Source organism: Ahaetulla prasina, chromosome 8, assembly GCF_028640845.1.
Source record: "Ahaetulla prasina isolate Xishuangbanna chromosome 8, ASM2864084v1, whole genome shotgun sequence".
NCBI lineage: Eukaryota > Metazoa > Chordata > Lepidosauria > Squamata > Colubridae > Ahaetulla > Ahaetulla prasina.
Window position 1 is genome coordinate 31,201,482 of NC_080546.1, and position 14,736 is coordinate 31,216,217.

Sequence of the window (14,736 nt, forward strand, 5' to 3'; positions counted from 1 at the left end):
CTAGACACACTTATGCAGAAGAAATTTCATGCATCACCTTTGAAGTCAACTCCATGGAAACACTGAATTTGCCCATCATTTTGGGCTTTATTTTTTAGGGGGGGGGGAGACGTAAGTGATGCACATTTAACAAATATTTCTTCTACAAAAGTTTTGTTTCTTCCATATTGAAACTCATTTTGGCTTCTGTTTAACAGGAAGTAGGAAGGGCAGTAACCATTTATATAATTATACAGGGAAAACAAACAATTTAGTCATGTTAGAGAATTACGATGGTTTGCCTAATATGGACTTTGAGGTCAAGTAAAATTTTGATATTAGTGAAAATATACAATGTAAATTTCATATTGTTTACATATAATATAAAAGCCAAAATACGATGTAATGAGGAAGTGATAGCAAGGCAAACATAAAAATCTAACACATAAATATGAAAATGAGTCACAGATCTATATAAAATAAGCTAATATTTGTGCTTGAGAAAAGATTATAGTATTAATGCTAATGCTCAACTACTATCCAGAAACACAACAGAGTAAGTTACAAGTAAATTAAATCAGACAAGAATACTGATGACAAAGTATAAAGAGATATTTTCTTCCATTATTGGATTGCAGTAAACACACCGTAGAATTAAACATTGTAGTATTAAACACTGTAGCACAGGGTTTCTTCTTCTGTAAAATGATAGTTGCTTATCTCAGAGTTTAAGTCACTTAGCCCCTTTTCAAGTTTATACAGAAAGAAAATTAAAAATGTAACACAATTCCAATCCTACACATACAGCTGAACACTAGAACAAAAATGTAATGGGTAATACCCAAAAATAACATTTTTGTCACTGAAAGTGTGAGTAGCTGATTGATTCAGCGAAAAGTCAATGAAGTTATTCCTCTATTTAGGAATGGAAAGCTTCTTTTCCAGACCATATTGTTTTTCATTGGTTCTATATCTTCTTCAAGGGTCATATATGCACTGAGCTATTGGAATCCCCAGGAAGGCAGAGAGGAACATAAGGGGCATGCCGGTAAATTTATTTTGACTGCCAATAACAGAATTGCTGTTCATAACTGGAAAAGTTTAAAATATTGATTGGGGCTGATGATATCTTGAGATGGTTCCTTGCTTGATCTAATCTCTTATGTTTTATGCATTTTTAACCTTTTGGTTTGACTGCTTTAGATGTGTTTCGTATTTTTCTATTTTTTCCTGCATGCTGCCTAGTTCTCTTGAGATGGGCAGTCATATAAATGTTATCAATCAAGAAATATATAAATAACCAAACACAACTGATAATCTGTATTCAAGTTTCTATGGAGGAAAAGATATTACAACTTTATAAGAATAGCATCTGCTAAAATGCACATAGGTGTAGCTCACTAGGGAATTTAAAATTAGCAGTGCTTTGCCAAAGAATTCCTAGTTTGACTGCATAAAGATGAATGACCAGGCTGAAAAACAGAAGATAAAATAAATCTCTGAGTGTGTCTTCCTTGAACTTTAGTAATTATTGCATTAATAAAAGAGTACCCTGCATTTGAAGAAAACTGTTTTTTCCCCTATTCCAAACTAGAAGCCTGAAAGAGAAACTAGAAGAATTAAACAGCTCACACTACAATTTCTTGGTTCTCAACCTGTCTGATCTCTATTGTGGTCGAGGAAAAGTGATCACCAGGATCTGGTTACAAATGGCATAGGGCTCTACAGACTTCATGAATTCCTAATCAATTTCCTAGCTAACACTTGCATTAACATAGCGATTTGGAAAACTGAATGGAACATGGAACTTGAAAAGAACAGAGCAAACTTCCCTTTCTGAATACCTTATTTCCATCTGGATTGTGGATTACTGTAGTTTGGGGCTCCTGAGTGAGAGTAAAATAGAGAGAAAAAACAGTTCTTGGTCAATAGATTTTGCATTAGTAAGAGAAGGAAGAATGAAATGACCAGATGAAATGTGCTTAATACGGACAAGAGCTAAAGCAATGTTAACTGCTGCCAGAGGATGTCACCGGACAAATGCTAGAAAAGTAATCATATCTAGTGTAGCAACATGCAAAAAAATCTTAGTGATGATCTGGAAACTAGCAGGGCTTTGAAATTCTGGAGATCTAGAGAGGCATTGAATTTTCCAAGCAAATGCACTGATCATTTGTATGGCCATCCTGTTCTTTACATCATTTATACCATCCTTCTTTTTTTTTGACATAGTTTCCGTGAGGGAAAGTATATTAATTAACTGATTAAACCACAATTAAAGTTACAAAAATACAAGAGATCATAATAGGCTAAGCACCTGCATGATGTGCATTCGTAAGTATGCAACAATCCAAGGAGCAATGAGAAGTGCTAACAGCCTTTAATTCGTTTTAGTTAGAGTTTTCCAAGGCCACACAATCTTTAGATGTGAGCCCAGCATTTTCAATCTGGGGTGGATTTAAGCGTTTTCATAAATTGTGCAAAGGCATTTGGGAAATACCTTGTAAACATATCTTATGAAGCTAGTACCTCCAAGTAAATTGGAGTGTCTTGTAAAACTTGACAAAATCAATTTTTTTTCCAAATTTATCAAACTATGCAAGGTGGGATATCTCTGTCAATTAATAAAAACAGGCCTTAATTTTAAAGCTTTGCCACATAGCCCTGAGAAATCAGAATAAACAAAAGAAGCAAGGTTATGATATAAATAGCCAAACTCATTAGTTACACATTCCCCGCAGGGGCTATTATGGCACAATGATTTTTATATAATCAAAGATAACCGTAAAGTATAGCAAGCTTTCAGTACTAGATGCCTCTAGATCTCAGTAAGCAAAGTCATGCAAAGTCCTGCTGAGAAAGTAAAGGAATGAAAAGCTGAATAAGGTCTACTTGGTTGTTGCCTAGCAATAATCTCATTAGCTCTCCTTGATCTTGACACTCTTGTTAAATTGAAGAAATTTGGTTGGAACCTAATTTGTAAATACTGAAATAGCAATCAGGCAAAGAAGCTAAAGGCAACACAAAAGCACACTCTATTCACTTTCTTACACAGCATGCAAAGAAATTCAACTGTGGCGGTGACCAATGTTACTACTGTGTAAGTGCATCCCCTTCCATGGCACACCGGCTAATTACAAATAACACTCTTTGACAGCAAACTACCTCCTAAGAAGTACAATCCCCAGCTCCCAAGAAAGAGAAAAAGAAGGAAAAAGCTCGACAATTTTAAAAAGCAAACAAGAAGTAAAAAAAAGTAGAAAGGAAAGAGAATGCGAATGAGGAAAAAAAGATGGAAATGGAACTCAAAAACAAGTTAAGGATAAAGCCAGATATACCAGCGCTGGGGTGGGAATATTTTCTTTAGGGCTGGTTACTACGTTGGTTTTGTTGTTTATCTGTAGATATGCAGAAAACAGAAACAAAACAAGCCTTAGACCTCTCTCTTCAGTTAATCATATCTATAAATCTGCCTCTGTAGAACGCTATTGAGTCTGTCTTCTATAGAATGCTATTGAATAGCTGCTCTATGATGATAAAGATAAATGGATGAATTTATAGCAAGAACACATTTATAAGAAACAACTGCAGCAAACTTTTCAATCCAGTTTAACATTGCTGTATAGGAGGAATTTCACAGATTATCATTTCAAACGTGTTACAAAGCAGCTTCTTAAAAATACTTTGTATTAAGCGATGTGTTATTAATGCAAATTTAAATAGGACAAAAAGCTGATTTGTCACTTTCCACATTTATATGAGATATTACTGAACATGACAAACAAAATGTTTTCTAGTTGTTTTGCTCCGACTCCCATCAACTTTAGCTAGCATTGCCAATTCTTTAAAAAATACGGGAGCTGTAGTCCAGAATATTTGAAAACCAAACCATTAATGGCTTGCTGTTGATTACTACAGAATAACAGAGATGGAAGAATTTTGGAGGTCTTCTAGTCCAATCCCCTGCTTAGGCAGGAAACCCTATAACTTTTCAGAGAAATTGTTGTCCAATCTCTTCTTAAAAACTTCCACTATTGGAGCATTCACAACTTCTGAAGGCAAGTTGTTCCACTGATTAATTGTTCTCACTGTCAGGAAATTTCTCCTTAGTTCTAGGTTGCTTCTCTCCTTGATTAGTTTCCACCCATTTCTTCTTGTCCTACCCTCAGGTGCTTTGGAGAATAGCTTGACTCCCTCTTCTTTGTGGCAACCCCTGAGGTATTGGAACACTGCTATAATGTCAACCCTAGTCCTTCTTTTCATGAAAGTAGACATACCCATTTCCAGCAACCGTTCTTGATATGTTTTAGCCTCCAGTCCCCTAATCATCTTTGTGGCTCTTCTCTCCACTCTTTCTAGAGTCTCAACATCTTTTTTACATCATGGCGACAAAAACTGGATGCTGAAGAAGTACATCAGGTATTAGTTCAGTTTCAGACTGACATATATCTTAGTCTCCTACTTAACCATAAGGGAATATTTCCTTGCTATGGATCACATGGATTCACAGTATCTACCTTTAAATAGATGCTGTCACCTAGAGCAGGAGTCTCCAACGTTGGCAACTTTAAGCCTGGAGGACTTCAACTCCCAGAATTCCCCAGCATTCTCCCAGCATTCTGGGAGTTGAAGTCCTCCAGGCTTAAAGTTGCCAATGTTGGAGACCCCTGACCTAGAGTCATCTTGTGTCTTGGGTGGCATAAACATTTAATAAATAAATAAATAAAACTAAATAAATAAATATGTCCTTAAATAAGGTTACTTATAAGAAAAACATTCCTTCAATTTTTTTTGTTGTTGTTAAGTAATATCTCTTAAATATGAAAAATTATGTTAACTCACTGCCAAGGAAGAAAAATGTTGTTATCTGAAGTTCAGGCTAAATTTTCAGCACAATATAATATTTTTTTTTCTCCAGATACAAATGAAAATCACTTTAATCAACAATAAAACATTTATTATTATTTAACTATTATAGCAAACATCTCTTCTATATTGAGCCTTTAAAAACAATGTAATCAGAAAGATTGGTTTCCTGAAATATAACTTTAAACATGATTTGAATTAATGAACAGCTCAAATGAATAATTAGCATACAGTATTCATAACACTGAGACATATATAATTTTTTTTCATTTGGTAAGCACATTTTAAAGTAAATTATGTAGAAAATTAACTAAATTAATAGATCGTTTCATCCAAAATTGGCTGGTTTCTCTGTATACAAATTAATCTTTCAGTCTAATCTACATTATGAACTAGATTTAAACTCTTAAGAACTAAAAACGCACATACCACAAATGCACCCTAAAAATTTTTTGTATTTGCTGCTTTAAAAACCGCCTCATGTGTTAAATGTAATTTTGAAAATTTGATTAATTTTCTTCATCATATAAGTAAGCTGAAATTTAGAACTACCATGAATATATTTATTTTCAGGCATGGGTGTATGTGTGTCGATATGTATGCCTGTATACCCACATATACAAGCATAAACAGAGAGAAACAGAGAGAATGGAGAATGAAAGCAACTTTTGAAACAATAGAGCTGACCAGACAAAAGGTTTAACTGATCAGCAACACAGAAGTAAAATAAAAATAATAATTTTGTTTTTCACCCATCTTCTTTGACCAGCATTAAATGAATATGGGTCAGCTAATGATATCACATTTACACTTATTATTGGGTAATGCAAGTATTATTCTGGCAGACTATACTGAGATGTCAAATTTTTCCTTAAAAAAAGCATGAAGCCAAAGAGATGATGAATCTGAAGTTGTTATTTAAATACAACAGAGAAGACAGTCAAACATTTGGAATTCAAAGGGTAGCTTGAGTGTCACCCACAAAAATAAAACATTTTACAGAAGTGATAAAAATAAATGAAACTCTGTGATAGCTTATCTATCATAGATCTGAGATATAACAACATGGTGGGGGATACATCCACTACGTTCATCTTTAACCATTTACAGTATGCTTAAAATGGGAAATATTCACAGTACTTTTATCAAAAATGCAGTATTTTAAAAAATAGGGTCTTGCAGTATTAGGAAAAGAAATCATATTAGCAAGGCTCTGTAAATGAAGCCTTGTAGATTGAATATTAAGTAATCTACAAACATGATCTACAGAAATGTTCATAGACAATGTTCTACTACTAAATTGTTCAGGAACTTCTGTATCCTTTCAATTAAACATTTTTTTAAAAGTTACCAATTTATTTTGAATTAAAAGATGGGTGAAAAAACTAATTTCATGCTTTTTTTCTATGTAACACAAAAAAGTAATTTATAATTTCAAGCAAGCTCATTAACAGGAACACAAGCTGGCATACTAAAAAATTGGTGCTTTAAAAATAGAAGAAAATAAACAGACAAAAAGAAAAAATATGGCGTATCAAAATCCTGAGCAGGAATCAAATATGAAGTATTAGTCAAGCAGTTTTAATCTTGAGAAGGATATGTGGCCAAGAGAAAATACTTTACAATGTAAATCTATACATCAGTGGCATAAATACCTTTCAAAACTTACAGCCTCTAACTGGATAGTCGTTTTATAATGATATACAAACCATTCAGAAATTGCAATGAAGATCATTATTTTCACTAATAATGATAGTTATCACCTTTAATGCATATAATCTTTTTTTTTAAAGGACTAACATTTAGGAAAAGGTTTTAGAAGCTAATTCAAATTTTTATGGTTTCAACCAGTGGTGGGTTTCAAATTTTTTTACTACCGGTTTGGTGGGTGTGGCTTGGTGGGCATGGCATGGCTTGGTAGACATGACAGGGAAAGGATACTGTAAAATCTGCATTCCCACCCCACTCCGGGGAAGGTTACTGCAAAATCTCTATTCCCTCCCCAATCCAAGGGAAGGTTTCTGTAAAATCCCCATTTCCTCCCGAGCAGCTGGGACTTGGGAGGTAGAAAAAGATGGAGGCAGAGCCAGTCAGACTTTTTACTATCGGTTCTCCGAACTACTCAAAATTTCCTCTACCGGTTCTCCAGAACTGGTCAGAACTGCTGAAACCCACCTCTGGTTTCAAAGTACTATTAACCAATACCTTCTAAAATGAATGTGGAATTGTAGACCCTTTTCCTAAAGACTGATGTCCCATGAATCAGTAGAATAGAAATAGTTTCTTTTGTCTTAATTTAGACAGAGTAAACCTTTTGCAGATGTAATGCAGAAATAGAAAAATAAGGAAACTATTCTGAGACGAAAATCAACATTTACTGATTGATTCACACTTCTAATCTATTTTGCCACAATATTAAATACTATAACAATATTTAAATCACCTACAAATTTAACAAACATTTAAAATCTCCCAGGAAACACACAGGCATAGCCAAGTAGGATTCAACATTTTCTATTCACCAATGTAATTTTACTTCTTTTTAAATTTGAGTTAACTATTTATGATATTCTGCAATATTTGTTAATAATTTGTTTTTCATTTCCTTCTTGTATTTATGAATGAATATCTATGAATTCAGGTTTGCAGTTCTAAGCACATGGTAAAAATAGTGTTCTACATTAAAATAGTACAAAGAAAGAAAACCCTAACTTTTCCAACAGTTTTTATTTAAAAAAGAGTAATCGTATTGATAAAATAAATATAATAAACTCAACTGGATTATCTGATTCAACATATATCACACTCAATTAAACTTATTTAAAATAAGTCTGTGATCACAGAAACCAGACTGTACTGTTTGGTACAAATACTGCATAATACCCACCAGTGAATGGTGGCTCCAGTGATGGCTTAAATTGACACCTCCAAATTCCTGCCAGGTTCTAAGATTACTGGAATGAATATATCACTTTTTTTCTTTACTTTTCAGAAATCTACCTGCTTTAAGTACAAGAAGATCATAGGAAAAATATGGAAGGCTTTCAAATAACAATGCTACTGTAGTGGAATAGGGTCAAAGCCAGTATTCCATCAGTTTCATGCCAATATTTGCACAGTGTGTGGAAAAAAAATGCAAATGATTTATTTAGGATGTAACACCACAGTGATATCGAAGTCACAAGTGTGCATTTTAAAAGTCTTGTAGCTTCTGATGTTACATTACCAACTCAATGATAAATACATCTATTTCATTTCTAAGTGTGAACATTTCATAGGATGAAAAGTCTGGCAGATAAAGATCCTCACCATCATTTGAACACTCGAACTGGACTTCCTTTTCTGATATGACCAGTCAGAGAGAAAGGAAAAGAAGAAAATATGACTGGTTGGATTCAAAGAATCAACGCATGGAGAACATGTTTGTTGTAGTTTGGCTGCCTGTTTTAAAAATGCCCAATTTTCAGAAATGGGAGAAATATTCTGCATATGAATAGAATCTCCTCTTTGATAGGCACTGAAAAATGAATTCTCCTTTCATGGTGCCCTACTATGAGAACAGGTATCAGAAATAATTCTGAATATTCGTCATAACACCCCCCACTCCAAGAACAATAGCTGCAAATTGCTGGTAGTAACTATAATCAGTATATCTGTTTAAATAGACCAACTTTAACCAAGACTGTTAGAGATTTGCAATAAAATACTACTGAACTACCTGAATTGGGGCGTATAGTATTACAGATAAATTAAGGCAAGGCATTCTAATGAATTGACCAATAGTGGGAAAGAAGCAGCCATTTTGTTTCACTGAAAAGGATAGACTTTGGATTCAGAGAAGTCTCACATAGCCATTGGGGTTAGTGGAAAAAGGAGTAGAACATATTCTCAGCACCACAAATAGCATTCTGCAATAGGTCCAGCTAATCTTGGGAAGTGCACCGGCCGGGTCCAGAAATAAATCATATTGAATTTGGCTGTTTCAGAGTAGCTGGCTTAGATTATCAGTGTGCTTATGAGTGAAATATATAAATGTATGCATATCACAAATTCAATGGAAACATACAATGAGTTATATACTTTAAAGTTCCGATTCAAGAAAAGAAAATGCAAGAATAGAAACTTAACTTCAAGAATGTTCAAATAAACTGAATGATACTTAGAAATTACACTTCAAATAATAGCTGAAACATTTCATTTAAAACTAATAATCTTGTTTCCCCCCCCATTTTTCTTAAACTAATTTATTATGTACCAAAACATTATATATGGAACAATCTCTCCTTGTATGCTATTCTAGGGCCACAGGCTCAGAAATTCTATATCATATAGGAAAGCTACAACCATTTTGTATTTCTTACTAATTTTGCCTACTCAATCTGAATTTGTAACCGAGATCTTAAAATATATTATATATATAATATATATATATATTATATATTATATTATAATATATATAATATATATATTATTTTCTGCCCAGGTATAATGATTTCTTCTGGCAGAGGACCCAGATTGTTGGGGGGCAATAAGTTGACTTTGTATATAGTATACAAATGGATGAAGACTATTGCTTGACATAGTGTAAGCCGCCCTGAGTCTTCGGAGAAGGACGGGATATAAATGCAAAAAAAACAAACAAAAACAAACAATTATTGGCCAACTTTGTGATAATTTTTTCAATGCAAATATTATAAAATGGATGCTATTCAAAAAATGGCTAGAAAGGGATAAATCATTAACATGACTAGAAAATAAATTAATTAATTAACACAATGATTTATGGATTGCCCCTTCCTAAAATAAGACTCTAAGCAGTTCACAAGAAAAATCAGAACATTTGCAATTCTGAAACATTAAGAAGTTCAACAAGTAAAACACATTACTTAGCTTTTGAATTAAGTAATTATAAATTATCCCTGCCTCACCTACTTCTAAGTAAATATTACTTGCTGCCGCAAAGGCCTCTTGAAAAAGCATTCTATTAACTGTTAATTTTCTGTTAAAAAGAAAGAGAAAAGAAAGAGAACTGTGTTCTTAACTTTCTGAAATAAACAACAGGGCACTGGTGATACCATCCTCTGTTTGTGTTTGGGTGTACGTGTGCGTACACATTTGTTTGCATGTTCTTGTGTATGTGCATACATATATAGACTTCTTAATGAAGAACAGGACCAGTTATATCAGTGCCCAAAGGCCTGGAATTTAGAAGGTGATTTGCCAGTGAAAAATTACTGAGACTATCATTAGCTGCCCTTTATATTTGTAACTTACCTTTACTCCATCAGGTTTCTTCAATAAACTCTTGGCTGCTATAAATCAGAAAGAAACAAATAGTGTCAGTTGACTAATTTAACAAGAAAACTATGAAAAATATTTTTCTTTCTTTTCGTGAATTCCATTTACCATTATTTGTCATTTCATTGTTCTACCATCTCTTAGCAAAGTATTTCCATAATAATGTGATATCTTTCTTATACGAACAACGATTATGAGTCATCCAAAACTTTTTGGAAAATATGGAGGGAAGATTCAGTTTCTACCAGGTAATGTAATCATTTTACATTAGATTTTATCAGGCATCTACCACAATCCCCTTGGGTTGCTGGTAAAAGAAAACAAATATAATGTAATTTCCTTCTCTCAGAACTGTCACTATCTTGATATGTAAAGTACACAAAAAGGACAAACAAATTATAGTTCATAATTTTATATGACCTTACATTGTTAATTTAAAAACTTTTCTTACTGCAAATCTTTCCATCTATAAAAAAGATTAGGCTATTATTACATTACAATTATTATTAAACAATTATTATTACATTAGGCTGTTATTACATTACAGGGTACTATCTATGATAAAATATATCCACACATTTCTTATACATGAGTGATAGAACAAACCTAGTCATAGACAAGAAATTCCTGAAGTTGTGCAAATGAAGAACTGAGGTAGAAAGCATTTAACGCCTCTCATATTTTTGTTTTAAATTACCTCACATGAAACTCAATGGAAGAGAATTGAATGAGGCCAGCCCATACCACTTGGATCATAAGCAAATGAACGGGATTGTTCAAATTGAGATTTTTCACAAACTCATTTCCTTTCCTCCTCATTCCTAGCTAAAGGTTTGGAGAAGATTCCAAGGTCTGGATCTTGTGATTTAGGAATTCTCAGCAGCAGAGACAAAAAGAAGATGGGAAGAAGTATCAAGCTATATTTTGTCCTCCAAAAAGGGACAAAGCAGAAAGAATCAAAGAAGATCAAATGGTGCCTGTTAATCCCTATGATCCTGTGACATGTCCTTGGAATTTTTTTTTAAAAAGGTAAAAGTTGTACTCTTAAGAATAATAAATGTATTTGATAAGCTTTTATAAAATGACTTAGTTCAATGATGGCGAACCTTTTAGACACCGAGTGGCCAAACTGCGCACACGTGCACGCCCAAATGGAAAGGTTTACGCATGCAAGCGAACACACGCATGCAGGGACATGCATGCGCAGCAGAGACCCAAAGACCAGCTGGCCGGCAGGAGGCGGGGCATCCCAACACCAGCAGCACAGCAAGATCTTTTTCTTTTGTAAGCTTCTGTTTCGTCATTTGCAGAAGCTCAAGAAAGAAACACCATGGAGATCTGACCTGGGACAACGGTGCATGTACCAACAGAGAGGGCTCTGCGTGCCAATTCTGGCACACGTGCCATAGGTTCGCCCTCATAGACCTAGCTATTTGTTTTGTTTTTTCCCAAGAGAAAATCCGATTTAGGGAACTTAAGCAGATATGCCTTATTCTTCCTTGCCACCTTATCTTGTAGTTTTGTTGAAATTATATGAGAATAACATTAACAGATATACGGAAAATTAAGAAGATAACTAAAATATTGTTAGAATTTACACTTTAGATATCATCATTGATATATAAATGAAGTTTGTACAGCAATAACTTTACCTGTCATACGAAATAAGTAACTTTTCAAACTATAAATTCATTTGGAACTGGATATTTAAACCATTTTGAGCAAACGGGTTTCTAAATTATATCATACCGTACTACCAAACAGAAATGCAATTATCTTAATGAGAGTGAAGCATTATCTGTGGCATTATTAACTTCTGCTCTGAACAGAAACACTTAATGGATAGAAATTCTGTTTTTGTGATGGCTGAAGAAAAACATACAAGATTGTACCTGCATAAACAATTTGAAAACTGACTTTGCACTCCCCCAAATCTTCCTTCTGTGGCAAAATGATTATGCTGCTTTTATAAGTGGTTATTTTGACTCAAAATATTTAAATTGAAGTATGAGTACAAAAGTCTGCCCAGCAACAATTAGATACCTATTGCACGTTCCAGCACAAATGTATTTGTTAGTGTTGTTTAATTTTGCTTTCTCTATTGCAAAGACTAATTTATGGGACAAACTACACTGAAGTTGAAGGAAGCTCCCTTCTCTATTGTATTGTAGGAACACTAATTATATTTCTTTACTGAAATAGAATTGTTCAGATTTTTAAAAATTGAGTATTTATAAATTTTAATATTTTCATGTTTTTGCTTTTCTTTATTGTTTCTTATTTAAGACATTTTATTATTGTTATTTTTTGGTACATTATCAAGAGTCATGAAGGAAATGAATGAAATATACATTTTCTAAATTAATAAATACATTGTGGTAAAATTATGTAAGTCTTGCCACTTCAAGAACCCAACTAACAAGATTTTACTTATTATATTTACCACAAGAATGTATTAATGCCTCTTATATTTCAAAAAATAATATCAATCTTCAATAATTGAAGCTGACTATTTGGCTGAAGCAATGAGGCAATGTTCTTATAAAGTATTATTTGAGGAATAATGCTTCTAGCAGTTGATACTTTGGAACTACACATTTCTACACATAAAAAACAATGGATGGATACAAGTCCAAATGAAATTAGCATAATTTTACTAATCTCTAAGCTTCATGAATTCGTAGCTTTTTAACTTCAGTATAATAAGCACATATCTGATTAACCTTTGGTAATTTTTTGGATTACATTTTGCTGAATATTAACAGGATCAAATGAATTCATTCTTCTTTAAGAACTGCATTTAAAACAACACTGACTTTTGTAGAGCAATGGCTAAAATGCTGGGCTACAATATCAAGCACAAAAGTCCAAATCTAACTCAGTGATGCGTATTATGGATTTGCTTTGAACCAGAAATCAAATGTTTCTCATCTCTGCAAACAAACTTTTATTACTGAAGGTAATCTACACCAACTGTCTCCAGCCAAATTGGTATAAACTTCCCAGAATTCCCATCTTGGTTGAGAATTCTTGGAGTTGCAGGCCAATGTGTCTAAAGGGCACATTTTCTTATTGAAAAAGACTGATATTGACAATGCATTCCAAGTCTTGCCTCCTCATTGCGTTAATCCTGATGAACTAAATTGCTGTGTGCATGTATCATACAAAAAAAGGAAACTGTGGTTAAATGTTAGTTCATTCATCAAATCCTATAATCCTATACTTCATATGAATTTTAAGAATTCATTCATAAAATATTAAAACTGAGCCACCAGGCTTGAAATTCTGGGCTAAGAAAACTTAGAACTACTGCCTTCGGTCTGACCTAAGTGTAGTACTTAAAATTATCTGCCACAATGTCCTACACATCAATGACTACTTCAGCTTCAACCACAACAATACATGAGCACACAATAGATACAAACTGAAAGTGAACTGCTCCAAACTCGATTGCAGAAAATATGACTTCAGCAACAGAGTGGTCAATGTCTGGAATGCAATACCTGACTCTGTGGTTTCATCCCAACCCCCCCAAAATATTAATCTAAGACTGTCTACTGTTGACCTCACTCTGTTCCTAAGAGGTCTGTAAGGGGTGTGCATAAGAGCACCAGCGTGTCTACCGTCCCTGTCCTAATGTTTCCTTTAATTGTATCCAATCCATGTTTATACTTATTACCTAATACATTCTTGACAAATAAATAAATAAAATACATTGATTACTTAAGACAGGGGTTGGGAACTATGGTCCTTTAATGACCTGTGCACTTCTACTCCCAGAATTCCTGAGTCAGATCGTAAAAGAGCCATAATTCCCATCCTGACTTCTTAGCGGCCTAATGGACCTGCGCAAGCTGCTGGTGGCCTCAGTAGTGCCAAAGTGTGTTGGATTCACGAGGGGAATGTGCTCCACCTGTGGCCAAGGGCAAGACCCGCGAGGGGGCCAAGGAGATGACCAGTGGTGACCTACTCTCCAACTACAAGCCAAAGGAGATGGGACAGAGTAGGCAGCAGTCGCCCCACACCCTCCTTACCTTGTCTTCGCCCACAGTGGCAGCAATAGCTGAAGGCAGAGGCACAGGGGAGAGGCACACGGTCCAGCCTACTGGATATGCCGGGGAGCCACCTGCCCTGTCCCAGTCACATAGGATGGAGCAGGAATGTCCAGTGGTCTGCATCACGTGCCTCCCCCTACTCTGCCTGCTGCCAGTGCTGTCACTGCCATGCCTATTTCTTGGAGGGCTAGCTGCTGGACAGCTCCCCCCATGCGCACATACACACACCTGAAAGGCTGATAAGCGTGGCCATCCTGGAAATGATAAGGGGCCAGCCAATGTCGCTTCGGTCCTGCCCATCCCATCCTGGTGGGCGCACGTGTCAATTTGTCCTGGCCCACCCCATCCCAGTGGATGTGTGGGCGCATACCTCTTGTGCTCACATGCACCTACCAGGATGGCATGGGTGCACATGTGCGCCCACCTCCTTCTGTGTGCATGCATGCCTGCCAGGATGGCACAGGCTGTGCCTCTGCATGCATGCAACCGCTACCTCCTGCACACATGTGCGCCAGCTGGGATGGGTTGGACCAGGCTG

General features: G+C 35.0%; 1 protein-coding gene across 5 annotated transcripts in view; it reads right to left on the reverse strand.

The window, feature by feature from the left end:
- Positions 1-14,736, reverse strand: part of CAMK2D (calcium/calmodulin dependent protein kinase II delta) — a 161,382-nt gene that overhangs the window by 35,179 nt on the left and 111,467 nt on the right. Inside the window, exons 13-16 of one of the 5 annotated variants that reach the window (XM_058192328.1) lie at positions 10,120-10,157; positions 8,155-8,187; positions 3,318-3,377; positions 1,824-1,865 (exon numbers count right to left, since the gene is read on the reverse strand). In XM_058192328.1, the coding sequence (XP_058048311.1) occupies positions 1,824-1,865; positions 3,318-3,377; positions 8,155-8,187; positions 10,120-10,157 (173 nt within the window). The remainder of the gene's footprint in view (positions 1-1,823; positions 1,866-3,317; positions 3,378-8,154; positions 8,188-10,119; positions 10,158-14,736) is intronic. The other 4 variants (XM_058192329.1, XM_058192330.1, XM_058192331.1 and 1 more) reach the window with 4 other exon arrangements.